The sequence below is a fragment of the Myxine glutinosa genome, chromosome 5, assembly GCF_964187855.1.
Source record: "Myxine glutinosa chromosome 5, kmMyxGlut1.1, whole genome shotgun sequence".
Classification (NCBI taxonomy): Eukaryota; Metazoa; Chordata; class Myxini; order Myxiniformes; family Myxinidae; genus Myxine; species Myxine glutinosa.
Genome location: NC_136265.1, coordinates 125,527,864 through 125,544,857, shown reverse-complemented (window position 1 = coordinate 125,544,857; position 16,994 = coordinate 125,527,864). Strand labels below are relative to the sequence as shown.

The following is a 16,994-nucleotide window of genomic DNA, read 5'->3' as shown; positions in this document are numbered from 1 at the left end:
AATAAATAAATTAACTGGTGGGAACACCACCAGATAATATATTAACTAGTGGGAACACTACCAGATAATAAATTAACTAGTGGGAACAACTCGCATCGATGACGAGCAACACCTCTCATACACTTACCAAAGCGTCGGTAATGACGAAACAATCTTGCAGAAAAATGACTGATGTTTGCCATTGCCTTCCCATTGGTGGTCAAGGTAAGAGTTTTGAACTTGAACAGGTATCGCACACAATGGCTGACTAATTTTTAAGTTACCGTGGAGTTGGTCACGCTCATCAGTCGAAGCTCGTACACCGGACACAGCAAACTTACCGGTCCCTCCGAAGGACGGACTTTACTAATTAATTAGTGAAACACCCTGATAGAGAAGGCAATGAGCAATAACTAGCAGAAATAACTAATGTATAACCAAAGGTAAATATCTCTGATGAGCGATTAACTAGCGAAAAAAACTTGGGCACACAAAGTGAAAATAAATTAATAATGTAACTTTATTGATAAAATAACTAACCAGTGTAAGTAGCTGGGATAAACAAATGAGTGTAAATAACCAAAATAACGAGTGAACTAATGGCGCTAACTCACGGGGTGCGTGTTAATGTTATTAAGGTAAGGATTTCATTCTGATGGAGTAAATGGTGTAAACTTTCATAAACGGTGGGGAGGGACGGGGGAGGGCAGGTGTGAGTCCATTAAAACCATTTATGCGATTTTAATAGTTTTAACACTAGTTCTTTATTGACGTTTTATCAAATGGAGTAAACCTGAAGTGGCACGCGGTTTTGAAGGGTTACCTGCGTACCGAACAGGAACAGGTCAGAGGTTGCGTGAGGCGAGCAGGTGCGCACACGGTGTTGTGCACTTGAGAAGCAGTTCACTAGTGTAGATATACGCGTGGTGAGGGACACGCGGGGTGAGGTCAGATACAACGTCTCCCCACCTTTGGCAGCGCTGGTTTTATATTTATTTATATTTATATTCTATTAAAATGGCGATGTTCACACTTAAAATAAAATATTGGTCGATATGACCCTCAGAGTGTGGGTTCTACTGCCGTTCAGGTGCCAAGTAAACCCAGTGTTATGTGCATTAAACGGTAGGGGTACATGAGTAGTCCAAGTGCAGTAGACATGTGGGGTGTAGTGTATTTGTGGCATGCATTATATTTTGGGGAGTGCTGTAGACGGACGGGGTGCGGTAGTGAAGACCGGGGTGCGGTAGCGAAGACCGGGGTCCGGTAGACGGACGGGGGTGCGGTAGACGGACGGGGGTGCGGTAGACAGACGGGGTCCGGTAGACGGGCAGGGTGCGGTAGAGAAGACCAGGGTGCGGTAGACGGACGGGGTGTGGTAGAGAAGATTTGGGGTGTGGTAGAGAAGATTTGGGGTGTGGTAGAGCAGATTTGGGGTGTGGTAGAGAAGATTTGGGGTGTGGTAGAGAGATTTGGGGTGTGGTAGAGAAGATTTGGGGTGTGGAAGAGAAGATTTGGGGTGTGGTAGAGAAGATTTGGGGTGTGGTAGAGGATTTGGGGTGTGGTAGGGAAGATTCGGGGTGTGGTAGAGAAGATTTGGGGTGTGGTAGATGGACGGAGTGCGGTAGACGGACAGGATGTGGTAGAGAAGAATGGGGTGCGGTAGACGGACAGGATGCAGTAGACGGGTGGGGTGTGGTAGAGAAGAACAGGTGCGGCAGACAGACGAGGTGCGGTAGAAAAGAACGGGGTGCGGTAGACAGACGGGGTGTGGTCGAGAAGAACGGGTGCGGCAGATGGAGGGGGTGCAGTAGCGAATAACAGGGTGCGGTAGTGAAGAACGGCGTGCGGTAGCGAAGAACGGGGTGCGGTAGACAGATGGGGTGTGGTAGACAGATGGGGTGCGGTAGATGGATGGGGTGTGGTAGACGGACGGGGTGCGGGAGACGGACGGGGTGTGGTAGACGATCAGGGTGCGGTAGAGAAGAACGGGTGCGGTGGATGGATGGGGTGCAATAGACGGATGGGGTGCGGCAGACGGATGGGGTGCGGCACACGGATGGGGTGTGGTAGACAGAGGGGTGCGGTAGACGGACGGGGTGTGGTGGACGAATGGGGTGCGGTGGACGTATGGGGTGCGGTAGACGGATGGGGTGCGGCAGACGGATGGGGTGCGGCAGATGGATGGGGTGTGGCAGAAGGATGGGGTGCGGTAGATGGATGGGGCGTAGTAGACGGATTGGGTGCGGTAGAGGGATGGGTGCGGTAGACGGATTGGGTGCGGTCGACGGATGGGGTGCGGTAAACGGATGGTGTGCGGCAGAAGGATAGGGTGCAGTAAACAGATGGGGTGCGGTAGACGGATGGGGTGCGGTAAACGGATGGTGTGCGGCAGAAGGACAGACGTTTTGGAACGTCTTTTTCACCTGACAATATCGACAATAGTTCGCTGTACAATCTCTATTACGCACAGTTAGTACATTGTCACGTAATCTTTAGGGACAAGTTTCCAACCCTGGTATCAACTTGTCCCTTCGATATATATATATATATATATATATATATATATATATATATATATATATATATATACACACACACAGTCACGTGAAAAAGTAAGTACACCCCATGTAAAGTTTTGACTTTTTTAACATATTTCAACATACAGCTATTTGATCTTCATTTCAACAATATTGATAGATAAAGGTGATATAACATTATAAATATCATGAAACATTTACATTTTGTAGTCCATTGTATAATTTAAATAAACATAAATGCAAATTTCGCATTTGGAAAAAGTAAGTACACCCTTGGCTCTAATATGTGGTATTTCCCCCTTTGGCAGAAACAACCTCAAGTAGGAGTTTCTTTAACTGTCTACCAGTCTCTGACATCGACTGGGAGAAATTTTTGTCACTCCTCCATGCAGAATTCTTTCAGCTGTGTGATGTTTGAGGGGTTTCTTGCAAGCACAGCTCGTTTCAAATCCCCCCACAACATCTCGATGGGATTTAGATCCAGGCTTTGACTTGGCCATCCCAGAACCCTCCATTTCTTTCTTTTCAGCCATTCCTTGGTGGATTTACTGGTATGTTTAGGGTCATTGTCATGTTGCAAGGTCCACCTTCGGTTGAGCTTCAACTTTCCGACCAATGGCCTCACATTATCCTCAAGCACCCTCTGGTACAATGAAGAATTCATAGTGGATTCTATGACGGTGAGCTTCCCAGGCCCTGATGCAGCAAAGCTGCCCCAAACCATAATATTTCCACCACCATGCTTTACAGTTGGTATCAGGTTCTTGTGGTCAAATGCTGTCTTTGGTTTTCGCCAAACATGTCTTCTGGTATGTGGCCAAATAGCTCTACCTTTGACTCATCTGTCCAGAGCACATTGATCCAGAAGTGCTGGTCTTTGCCGAGGTGTTCATTGACAAACTTTAGTCTTGCCCTGATGTTCTTTCTGGACAGCAAAGGTTTCCTCCTGGCACACCTCCCATGTAGATCAAATTTGTGCAGCCTCTTTCTAACGGTCGACTCGTGCACTTTGACATCAACAGTGGCAAGAGCTACCTGTAGGTCCCGTGATGACTTTCTGGGGTTCTTAGAGACTTCTTTCAGCATCTGGCAGTCTGCTATCGGGCTGAACTAGTTGGGGCGGCCTGGCCTGAACAAGTTGGCAGTTGTTTGGAATCTTCTTTACTTGTAGACTATTTTTATTTTTTATTTTTTTATTTTGTATACTGAATCGAGGCTCGTGAAAGAGCTAAGCTGAGCTAAGCTAAAGAGCTGTTCTATCTTCCGGAGAGTCGAATGATTGATTTCAAATTGTTTGGAGATCTTTTTAAATCCCTTCCCAGACTCGTAGGCATCTATAACCTTCTTTCTGAAGGCCTCAGAGAGCTCTTTTGATCGAGGCATGGTGACGCCGCACACTTCAACAACAAAGAGCAAACCAAACTAAATATCTGAGGTTTAAATAAGACAGGTTCCTCAAGATCCTCTCGAATGATGTTCTAATCATTTGCACCTGAGCTGGTGCACCTGATTCTAATTTTAGGTATTTGAAGTAGTGATAAATGTAGGGGTGTACTTACTTTTTCCACATGTGAAATTTGTATTGATGTTTATTTAAATTATACAATGGACTTCAAAATGTAAATGTTTCATGATATAAGTTATGTATGTTATTGCTTGTGATCGTTTTCCCAATTTAAATAACTCAATAATGTGGCCTCTCGCGCTCACCCATTGTTGTTACGTCACAATAAAAGCCGCGTCATCGACGATTCGGATATCAAGTGTGCCATGCACTATATGAATACGTCATTTTGCTAACTACGTCATTGTCTCGTTCTGGTGGGTGGTATAAAATGTAAAACTGACATTTTACTGGAAACGATGAAGGAAAGACGAGGAGACATGATTGTTAGACGAGGAGACATGATTGTTAGACGAGGTGACCTGATTGATTGTTATACGAGGAGATGTGATTGTTAGACGAGGAGACGTGATTGATTGTTCGACGAGGTAACGTGATTTTTAGAGGAGGAGATGTGATTGTTAGAGGAGGAGGCGTGATCGTTATATGAGGAGACGTTATCGTTAGACGAGGAGACGTGATCGTTAGACGAGGAGACGTGGTCGTTAGACGAGGAGACCTGATCGTGAGACGAGGAAACGTGATCGTGAGACGGGGAAACGTGATCGTTAGACGAGGAGACGTGATTGTTAGACGAGGAGACGTGATTGTTAGACGAGGAGACGTGATTGTTAGACAAGGAGACGTGATTGATTGTTAGATGTGGAGACGTGATTGATTGTGAGGTGAGGAGACGTGATTGATTGTTAGGCGAGGACACGTGATTGTTAGAGGAGGAGACGTGATTGTTAGAGGAGGAGACGTGATTGTTAGAGGAGGAGACGTGATTGTTAGACGAGGAGACGTGATTTTTAGAGGAGACGTGATTGTTAGAGGAGGAGACGTGATTGTTAGAGGAGACGTGATTGTTAGAGGAGACGTGATTGTTAGACGTGGAGACGTGATTGTTAGACGAGGAGACATGATTGTTAGACGAGGCGACGTGATTGATAGACGAGGAGAAGTGATTGTTAGACGAGGAGACGTGATTGTTAGACGGGGAGACGTGATTGTTAGACGAGGAGAGGTGATTGGTAGACGAGGAGACGTGATTGTTAGATGAGGAGATGTGATTGTTAGACGACGAGACGTGATTGTTAGAGGAGGACACGTGATTGTTATAGGAGGAGACGTGATTGTTAGACGTGGAGACGTGATTGTTAGACGAGGAGATGTGATTGTTAGACGAGGAGACGTGATTGTTAGACGAGGAGACGTGATTGTTAGATGAGGAGACGTGATTGTTAGACGAGGAGACGTGATTGTTAGACGAGGAGACGTGATTGTTAGACGACGAGATGTGATTGTTAGACGAGGAGACGTGATTGTTGGAGGAGGAGACGTGATTTTTAGACATGGAGACGTGATTGTTAGACGAGGAGCCGTGATTGTTAGATGAGGAGACGTGATTGGTAGACGAGGAGACGTGATTGATTGTTAGGCGAGGAGACGTGATTGATTGTTAGGCGAGGAGACGTGATTGTTAGACGGGGAGACGTGATTGTTAGACGAGGAGACGTGATTGTTAGATGAGGACATGTGATTGTTAGACGACGAGACGTGATTGTTAGAGGAGGACACGTGATTGTTATAGGAGGAGACGTGATTGTTAGACGTGGAGACGTGATTGTTAGACGACGAGATGTGAATGTTAGACGAGGAGACGTGATTGTTAGATGAGGAGACGTGATTGTTAGACGACGAGATGTGATTGTTAGACGAGGAGGCGTGATTGTTGGAGGAGGAGCCGTGATTCTTAGACATGGAGACGTGATTCTTAGACGAGGAGCCGTGATTGTTAGATGAGGAGACGTGATTGGTAGACGAGGAGACGTGATTGATTGTTAGGCGAGGAGACGTGATTGATTGTTAGATGTGGAGACATGATTGATTGTGAGGCGAGGAGACGTGATTGATTGTTAGGCGAGGACACGTGATTGTTAGAGGAGGAGACGTGATTGTTAGAGGAGGAGACGTGATTGTTAGAGGAGGAGACGTGATTGTTAGACGAGGAGACGTGATTTTTAGAGGAGGAGACGTGATTGTTAGATGAGGAGACGTGATTGTTAGAGGAGGAGACGTGATTGTTAGAGGAGACGTGATTGTTAGACGTGGAGACGTGATTGTTAGACGAGGAGACATGATTGTTAGACGAGGCGACGTGATTGTTAGACGAGGAGAAGTGATTGTTAGACGAGGAGACGTGATTGTTAGACGGGGAGACGTGATTGTTAGACGAGGAGACGTGATTGTTAGACGAGGAGACGTGATTGTTAGACGACGAGATGTGATTGTTAGACGAGGAGACGTGATTGTTGGAGGAGGAGACGTGATTCTTAGACATGGAGACGTGATTGTTAGACGAGGAGCCGTGATTGTTAGATGAGGAGACGTGATTGGTAGACGAGGAGACGTGATTGATTGTTAGGCGAGGAGACGTGATTGATTGTTAGGCGAGGAGACGTGATTGTTAGACGGGGAGACGTGATTGTTAGACGAGGAGACGTGATTGTTAGATGAGGACATGTGATTGTTAGACGACGAGACGTGATTGTTAGAGGAGGACACGTGATTGTTATAGGAGGAGACGTGATTGTTAGACGTGGAGACGTGATTGTTAGACGAGGAGATGTGAATGTTAGACGAGGAGACGTGATTGTTAGATGAGACGTGATTGTTAGATGAGGAGACGTGATTGTTAGACGAGGAGACGTGATTGTTAGACGAGGAGACGTGATTGTTAGACGACGAGATGTGATTGTTAGACGAGGAGACGTGATTGTTGGAGGAGGAGACGTGATTCTTAGACATGGAGACGTGATTCTTAGACGAGGAGCCGTGATTGTTAGATGAGGAGACGTGATTGGTAGACGAGGAGACGTGATTGATTGTTAGGCGAGGAGACGTGATTGATTGTTAGGCGAACAGACGTGATCGTTAGAAGAGGAGACGTGATCGTTAGGTGAGGAGACGTGATCGTTAGAGGAGGAGACGTGATCGTTAGAGGAGGAGACGTGATCGTTAGACGAGGAGACGTGATCGTTAGACGAGGAGACGTGATCGTTAGACGAGGAGACGTGATCGTTAGACGAGGAGACGTGATCGTTAGACGAGGAGACGTGATCGTTAGACGAGGAGACGTGGTCGTTAGACGAGGAGACGTGATCGTTAGACGAGGAGACGTGATTGTTAGACGAGGAGACGTGATTGTTAGACTAGGAGACGTGATTGTTAGACGAGGAGACGTGATTGTTAGACGAGGAGACGTGATTGTTAGACGAGGAGACGTGATTGTTAGAGGAGGAGACGTGATTGTTAGACGTCGAGACGTGATTGTTAGACGAGGAGACGTGATTGTTAGACGAGGAGGCGTGATTGTTAGACGAGGAGATGTGATTGTTAGAGGAGGAGACGTGATTGTTAGACGTGGAGACGTGATTGTTAGACGAGGAGACGTGATTGTTAGACGAGGAGACGTGATTGTTAGACGAGGAGACGTGATTGTTAGACGAGGAGACGTGATTGTTAGACGAGGAGACGTGATTGTTAGACGAGGAGACGTGATTGTTGGACGTGGAGACGTGATTGTTGGACATGGAGACGTGATTGTTAGACGTGGATGATTGTTAGGCGAGGAGACGTGATTGTTAGACGGGGAGACGTGATCGTTAGACGGGGAGACGTGATCGTTAGACGGGGAGACGTGATCGTTAGACGAGGAGACGTGATCGTTAGACGAGGAGACGTGATTGTTAGACGAGGAGACGTGATTGATTGTTAGACGAGGAGACGTGATTGATTGTTAGGCGAGGACACGTGATTGTTAGAGTAGGAGATGTGATTCTTAGACGAGGAGACGTGATTGTTAGAGGAGGAGACGTGATTGTTAGATGTGGAGACGTGATTGCTAGATGAGGAGACGTGATTGTTAGACGAGGAGGCGTGATTGTTGGACGTGGAGACGTGATTGTTAGACGTGGAGACGTGATTGTTAGACGTGGAGACGTGATTGATTGTTAGGCAAGGAGACGTGATTGTTAGGTGAGGAGACGTGATTGTTAGAGGAGGAGACATGATTGTTAGAGGAGGAGACGTGATTGTTAGACGAGGAGACGTGATTGTTAGACGAGGAGACGTGATTGTTAGAGGAGGAGACGTGCTTGTTAGACGAGGAGACGTGATTGTTAGACGTGGAGACGTGGTTGTTAGACGAGGAGACGTGATTGTTAGACGAGGAGACGTGATTGTTGGAGGATAAGACGTGATTGTTGGAGGATAAGACGTGATTGTTAGAGGAGGAGATGTGATTGTTGGAGGATACGTGATTGTTAGACGTGGAGACGTGATTGTTAGACGAGGAGACGTGATTGTTAGACGAGACGTGATCGTTAGACGAGGAGGCATGATCGTTATATGAGGAGACGTTATCGTTAGACGAGGAGACGTGATCGTTAGACGAGGAGACGTGATCGTTAGACGAGGAGACCTGATCGTGAGATGGGGAAACGTGATCGTTCGACGGGGAAACGATCGTTAGACGAGGAGACGTGAACGTTAGACGGGGAGACCTGATCGTTAGACGGGGAGACGTGATCGTTAGACGAGGAGACGTTATCGTTAGACGAGGAGACGTTATCGTTAGACGAGGAGACGTGATCGTTAGACGAGGAGACGTGATCGTTAGACGGGGAGACGTGATCGTTAGACGAGGAGACGTGATCGTTAGACGAGGAGACGTGATTGTTAGACAAGGAGACGTGATTGATTGTTAGACGAGGAGACGTGATTGATCGTTAGGCGAGGAGACGTGATTGTTAGAGGAGGAGACGTGATTGTTAGAGGAGGAGACGTGATTGTTAGAGGAGGAGACGTGATTGTTAGAGGAGGAGACGTGATTGTTAGAGGAGGAGACGTGATTGTTAGAGGAGGATACGTGATTGTTAGAGGAGGAGACGTGATTGTTAGAGGAGGAGACGTGATTGTTAGAGGAGGAGACGTGATTGTTAGACGTGGAGACGTGATTGTTAGACGAGGAGACGTGATTGTTAGACGAGGAGATGTGATTGTTAGACTTGGAGACGTGATTGTTAGACGAGGAGAGGTGATTGTTAGACGAGGAGACGTGATTGTTAGACGAGGAGACGTGATTGTTAGACGACGAGACGTGATTGTTAGAGGAGGACACGTGATTGTTATAGGAGGAGACGTGATTGTTAGACGTGGAGACGTGATTGTTAGACGAGGAGATGTGATTGTTAGACGAGGAGACGTGATTGTTAGACGAGGACACATGATTGTTAGACGAGGAGACGTGATTGTTAGACGAGGAGACGTGATTGTTAGACGAGGAGACATGATTGTTAGACGAGGAGACGTGATTGTTAGACGACGAGACGTGATTGTTAGACGAGGAGACGTGATTGTTGGAGGAGGAGACGTGATTCTTAGACGTGGAGACGTGATTGTTAGACGAGGAGCCGTGATTGTTAGATGAGGAGACGTGATTGGTAGACGAGGAGACGTGATTGATTGTTAGGCGAGGAGACGTGATCGTTAGGTGAGGGGACGTGATCGTTAGAGGAGGAGACGTGATCATTAGAGGAGGAGACGTGATCGTTAGAGGAGGAGACGTGATCGTTAGATGAGGAGACGTGATCGTTAGACGAGGAGACGTGATCGTTAGACGAGGAGACGTGATCGTTAGACGAGGAGACGTGATCGTTAGACGAGGAGACGTGATCGTTAGACGAGGAGACGTGATTGTTAGACGAGGAGACGTGATTGTTAGACGAGGAGACGTGATTGTTAGACGGGGAGACGTGATTGTTAGACGAGGAGACGTGATTGTTAGACGAGGAGACGTGATTGTTAGACGAGGAGACGTGATTGTTAGACGAGGAGACGTGATTGTTAGACGAGGAGACGTGATTGTTAGAGGAAGAGACGTGATTGTTAGATGAGGAGACGTGATTGTTAGACGAGGAGACGTGATTGTTAGACGAGGAGACGTGATTGTTAGACGAGACGTGATTGTTAGACGAGGAGACGTGATTGTTAGACGAGGAGACGTGATTGTTGGATGTGGAGACGTGATTGTTAGACGTGGAGACGTGATTGATTGTTAGGCGAGGAGACGTGATTGTTAGGCGAGGAGACGTGATTGTTAGACGAGGCTGATATTGAAGGGTTTGGTTCTTCTTTTATATTTAGAGAGACGTTAATTAACGCGTTATTACCATAATGAAAGCGTTATTACAATAATGATCCTCACGGGGACTGGAAGCGCTGGGCGTGGGACGGGCAGGGAGAGGGGGCTGGACCTGGAGGAGGAGGACACGTTATACACTTGGAAGGATGGACGGACGAACTGTGGACAGTGAAGGCAGACATCAAGGTGGATCGGAGAGGTGACCGGACTGGGATGCAGTGTCGCAGACAATGTGACAGATTGCGAGACAGAGACAACTTGCGCACATGAGACAGACAGACGGGGACAGAGATGGGAACGGACATATGGAGACAGATGTGGGATTGATGGAATTGAATAGGGATGCACACCCACAGGGAGGGAATTATTTAAATACGTAATAAGGTACGGAAGGTTAAACCAAAGCAAGGTGGGGATGAGGGGGAAATGGAGAAGGTTGTCAAATTATTTTTTTCTCTTTTCAAAAAGTTTTCAAAAACACGTGACTTGTATGCCAGTGGCACATGGGGAACAGGTGACTTATATGCCAATGACACATGGGGAAACTTTCACTCCTCGCTGGGAAAATGTGGGAATGCCGGGTCGCAATGACATTTGGAAGAAATAATTGTCACAAATTTTGCTGACGCAGGACCAACTACGTCACTACGTCATGGATGGAAGGGGCGGGGCGACATTTTGAAGGATTTATCGGTGCAGCTTTTGAACAAGTCCAGCTCATGTAAACAGCCAATGCATAGGTGCAGGTAATGTACCGCAGGTCTTCGTGATGGTAAAATGTGAAGCTCATGTTCGCACAGGTAATGTAATAAATAGCACAACCCTCAACTACTAAAATCCACCACCTTGCCGATCTACACCTGTCGGGCTCAGAAAGGTGTGCTGTGTGTGTTGTGTGAAACGTGAAGAGCTGGTCCATAGGAGCTCGACGATACATGTGGTACTTCGAGATATATATTTTGTACTTAATGTGGTACTTCGAGATACAAGTTTCCCCATGTGTGCTGCGTACAGGTGTGCTGGGCTGATGGTGCGTTGTACGCGGAGTGCGGTTTGCCTCCAGCCACCTGGGCGCACCTGGTGCGGGCAGCGAGACACTCCGGGGAGCAAAGCATGGAGGCCTTTCGGCAGCCGAGCGACGGCACGGTGAGACCTGGGGAGGAGTGGGGGCAGATTTCGGGACATGTTATGGGATACCTGGATCTGTAGGGTTGGGGTTGGGGAAGACATTTTTTCGTTATCTCGACTGTAATGTGACAACGCTGTGGATACGTCGGGGCACAGTTCCGATCTTAACAGGTGTTCATCGAGAGTCGTTTAATGTGCAGAGGTGCGTGCAGATGCTGTGCTGGGGAAGAGGGCACGGGGAATGGGAGGGAAGAGGGCGACAGATGCCCTAATCAGAGGTAATGGGCGACTCGTCGTGTACACACACGTCAATGAAGATCGTGATGGACCGAGGACGCCGTGCGAGGCTCCGCCATTAGCCCGCCGGACACGGCAGGGAAATGAGCGAAGGTAAAGATGATCTGTCGGAATTCCACGTCGGGACGTGTGTAATTGTTTTAATGCGTCTCCCGCCATGTTGGAATTAGCAGATTTACTCGGAGACATCAATCACCCCCGCACCGGTAATATGTTACCCTGGAGTGCTGGGGGTAACGTCACCGAGCATTGATAATGCCTTTTTGTAAACACGAAGCGCAAGCTATTTATATTACAGACAATATTGCTCTGCGATATTAATGGGACATTTCCAAAATAACCATTGCTGCCATGTGTTGGTGAAACGTCACCTGTGCCTCGCTCGTCGATAAAGCCAGAAATGCAAGTGTGGATTCCGACACCCGAACACCTTGACAGGTTAATCAGATGCTTATATAACTGGACATTCACTCGGTAGAGCGCATACTGAGCAGTCTATGGTTTTTATACCACTGATAGGCCGGATCTGGATTCGCACCTGAACCAAAATCGAATCCGCTTGTTCTTGTCACCTAACCAACTCATCCAACAAATTTCGTCCAATTTCATCCATAACTTTTTGACATATCCTGCTATGTATCGTTTTTTGTCCCATCTCTCAAAGGTGAAGAATCACTTAGAAATTAAATAATTATTGTATCCGAATCCATAATCAGATCTTCACCAAAATTGAATCGATTCGTCCTTGTCAGACACATAACCTGTCCAATAAGTTTCGCACAATTCCATCCATAATTTTTTGGGATATCCTGCAATATATAGTTTTCGCCCAATCTCTCGATGGTGAAGAATCACTTAAAAATTAAATTATTCTCGTATCCGAGTCCATAATCAGATCTTCACCAAAATTGAATCGATTCGTCCTTGTCAGACACACAACCTGTCCAACAAGTTTCGTCCAATTCCATCCATAACTTTTTGACACATCCTGCTGTGTATAGTTTTTCGCCCGATCTCTCAATGGTGAAGAATCACTTTTATAAATTAAATAATTCTCGTATCCAAATCCATGTTCAGATCTTCACCAAAATTGACTCGATTCGTCCTTGTCACACGCACAACCCGTCCAACAAGTTTCGCCCAATTCCATCCATAACTTTTTGAGATATCCTGCAATATATAGTTTTCGCCCAATCTCTCAATGGTGAAGAATCACTTAAAAATTAAATAATTCGCGAATCCAAATCCATATTCAGATCTTCACCAAAATTGACTCGATTCGTCCTTGTCACCTAACCAACTCATCCAACAAGTTTCGCCCAATTCCATCCATAACTTTTTGAGATATCCTGCAATATATAGTTTTCGCCCAATCTCTCAATGGTGAAGAATCACTTAAAAATTAAATAATTCGCGAATCCAAATCCATATTCAGATCTTCACCAAAATTGAATCGATTCGTCCTCGCCAGACACACAAACTCTCCACCGAATTTCGTCCAATTCCGTCGACAACTTTTCTAAGTATCCTGTTCACAAACTGACAGACATGCAGGGGTGAAAACATAATCTCTGCCCACCTTAGGTGGTCCAGGTAAATAAATAAAGCGTTATGCCGAACCAGCCCACAATTTACATTAACTGCAATTAACCGCATTCTGCATTTGGCCATCGACGTAACAGCTGTAAACTTTCCTTATTATAAAATTACTCAACCGTTCACATTTATTTCGGAAATAAAAACGTTTGAGCTGCTGTACCTACTCTGTGCCATTGGCGGACATGTATCCCTGGTATTTAAAGCCTCGTCGGTAAAACAAAAAGGTTCGTTTCCGGGATGTTGACCTCCGTCCTCAGGAACTCTGGGATGGGGTCGGTGCATTTTTACCACCGCCACGGGAGGATGAAAGAGGTCATGTTTTCACGCCTGTCTGTCTGTGAACAGGATATCTCAAAAAGTTGTGGACGAATTCGGACGAAACTCGGTGGAGAGGTTCGGTGTGTGACGAGGACTAATTGATTCAATTTTGGTGAAAATCTGAATGCGGATCGAGATACGACATTTTTTTTTTTTAAGTGACTGGAAAGTCGTTTTTGGCCCCATCTCTCAATAGTGAGGAAACTCTTGAAAAAGTTGAAAATTTCTAGTATCCGGATCCGGATCTTCACAAACATCGAATAATTTCGTCCGTGTCACCTACCCAACCTGTCCACCAAATTTCGTCAGAATCCGTACACAACTTTTTGAGATATCCTCTTCACAGACAAACAAACAGAAAAACAGGGTAAAAGGAAAATGCCGTTAATTGGAAGTAAATTTGGCTGGTTCCTTGGACCGCTTTATATATTCACCTCCACCACCAAAGGTAGGCAAAGTTTACGTTTTCACCCCTGTATGTCTATTTGTTTGTCTGTGAACAGGATACTTTGAAAAGTTGCGGACAGATGCGGACGGAAAATACTTCAGGTCACTGGAAATGATATAGGATTTCACCGTTTAGTGATGGGGCCAAAATAGGGTTCAGTGATAGGTGTGGATTTTAGTGATAGGGTTCAGTTATAGGTGTGGATATTTTAGTGATAGGTGCGGATTTTAGTGATAGGGTTTAGTGATAGGTGCGGATTTTAGTGATAGGGTTTAGTGATAGGTGCGGATTTTAGTGATAGGGTTTAGTGATAGGTGCGGATTTTAGTGATAGGGTTTAGTGATAGGTGTGGATTTTAGTGATAGGGTTCAGTTATAGGTGTGGATATTTTAGTGATAGGTGCGGATTTTAGTGATAGGGTTTAGTGATAGGTGCGGATTTTAGTGATAGGGTTTAGTAATAGGTGTGGATTTTAGTGATGGGGTTTAGTGATAGGGTTTAGTGATAGGTGCGGATTTTAGTGATAGGGTTTCGTGATAGGTGCGGATTTTAGTGATAGGGTTTAGTGATAGGTGTGGATTTTAGTGATAGGGTTTAGTGATAGGGTTTAGTGATAGGTGCGGATTTTAGTGATAGGGTTTAGTGATAGGTGCGGATTTTAGTGATAGGGTTTAATGATAGGGTTTAGTGATAGGTGCGGATTTTAGTGATAGGGTTTAGTGATAGGTGTGGATTTTAGTGATCGGGTTTTGTGATAGGTGTGGATTTTAGTGATAGGGTTTAGTGATCGGTGCGGATTTTAGTGATACGGTTTAGTGATAGGTGCGGATTTTAGTGATAGGGTTTAGTGATAGGTGTGGATTTTAGTGATAGGGTTTTGTGATAGGTGCGGATTTTAGTGATACGGTTTAGTGATAGGTGCGGATTTTAGTGATAGGGTTTAGTGATAGGTGTGGATTTTAGTGATCGGGTTTAGTGATAGGTGCGGATTTTAGTGATAGGGTTTAGTGATAGGTGCGGATTTTAGTGATAGGGTTTAGTGATTGGGTTTAGTGATAGGTGCGGATTTTAGTGATAGGGTTTAGTGATAGGTGTGGATTTTAGTGATCGGGTTTTGTGATAGGTGTGGATTTTAGTGATAGGGTTTAATGATCGGTGCGGATTTTAGTGATACGGTTTAGTGATAGGTGCGGATTTTAGTGATAGGGTTTAGTGATTGGTGTGGATTTTAGTGATAGGGTTTTGTGATAGGTGCGGATTTTAGTGATACGGTTTAGTGATAGGTGCGGATTTTAGTGATAGGGTTTCGTGATAGGGTTTAGTGATAGTGTTTAGTGATAGGTGTGGATTTTAGTGATAGGGTTTTGTGATAGGTGTGGATTTTAGTGATAGGTGCGGCTTTTAGCGATAGGTGCGGCTTTTAGTGATAGGTGCGGCTTTTAGTGACAGGGTTTAGTGATAGGTGTGGATTTTATTGATAGGGTTTGGTGATAGGTGCGGATTTTAGTGATAGGGTTTAGTGATAGGTGCGGATTTTAGTGATAGGGTTTAGTGATAGGTGTGTATTTTAGTGATAGGTGTCGATTTTAGTGATAGGGTTTAGTGATTGGTGTGGATTTTAGTGCTAGGGTTTAGTGATAGGTGCGGCTTTTAGTGATAGGGTTTAGTGATAGGTGCGCATTTTAGTGATAGGGTTTAGTGATAGGTGTGTATTTTAGTGATAGGTGTCGATTTTAGTGATAGGGTTTAGTGATTGGTGTGGATTTTAGTGATAGGGTTTAGTGATAGGGTTTAGTGATAGGTGCGGATTTTAGTGATAGGGTTTAGTGATAGGTGCGGATTTTAGTGATAGGGTTTAGTGATAGGTGTGTATTTTAGTGATAGGTGTCGATTTTAGTGATAGGGTTTAGTGATTGGTGTGGATTTTAGTGATAGGGTTTAGTGATAGGTGCGCATTTTAGTGATAAGGTTTAGTGATAGGTGCGGATTTTAGTGATAGGGTTTAGGGATAGGTGTGGATTTTAGTGATGGGGTTTAGTGATAGGTGTGGATTTTAGTGATAGGGTTTAGTGATAGGTGCGGATTTTAGTGATAGGGTTTAGTGATAGGTGTGGATTTTAGTGACAGGGTTTAGTGATACGTGTGGATTTTATTGATAGGGTTTGGTGATAGGTGCGGATTTTAGTGATAGGGTTTAGTGATAGGTGTGTATTTTAGTGATAGGTGTCGATTTTAGTGATAGGGTTTAGTGATTGGTGTGGATTTTAGTGATAGGGTTTAGTGATAGGTGCGCATTTTAGTGATAAGGTTTAGTGATAGGTGCGGATTTTAGTGATAGGGTTTAGGGATAGGTGTGGATTTTAGTGATGGGGTTTAGTGATAGGTGTGGATTTTAGTGATAGGGTTTAGTGATAGGTGCGGATTTTAGTGATAGGGTTTAGTGATAGGTGTGGATTTTAGTGACAGGGTTTAGTGATACGTGTGGATTTTATTGATAGGGTTTGGTGATAGGTGCGGATTTTAGTGATAGGGTTTAGTGATAGGTGCGGATTTTAGTGACAGGGTTTAGTGATAGGTGTGTATTTTAGTGATAGGTGTCGATTTTAGTGATAGGGTTTAGTGATTGGTGTGGATTTTAGTGCTAGGGTTTAGTGATAGGTGCGGATTTTAGTGATAGGGTTTAGTGATAGGTGCGCATTTTAGTGATAGGGTTTAGTGATAGGTGTGTATTTTAGTGATAGGTGTCGATTTTAGTGATAGGGTTTAGTGATTGGTGTGGATTTTAGTGATAGGGTTTAGTGATAGGGTTTAGTGATAGGTGCGGATTTTAGTGATAGGGTTTAGTGATAGGTGCGGATTTTAGTGATAGGGTTT

The 16,994-nt window shown here is 45.2% G+C and overlaps 1 protein-coding gene across 1 annotated transcript in view; it reads left to right on the top strand.

Annotated features, from left to right (window-relative positions):
* Positions 1-16,994, top strand: part of PRDM13 (PR/SET domain 13) — a 29,582-nt gene that overhangs the window by 2,024 nt on the left and 10,564 nt on the right. The window contains exons 2-3 of the mRNA XM_078777410.1: positions 11,345-11,476; positions 11,661-11,736. Of these exons, the coding sequence (XP_078633536.1) occupies positions 11,345-11,476; positions 11,661-11,736 (208 nt within the window). The remainder of the gene's footprint in view (positions 1-11,344; positions 11,477-11,660; positions 11,737-16,994) is intronic.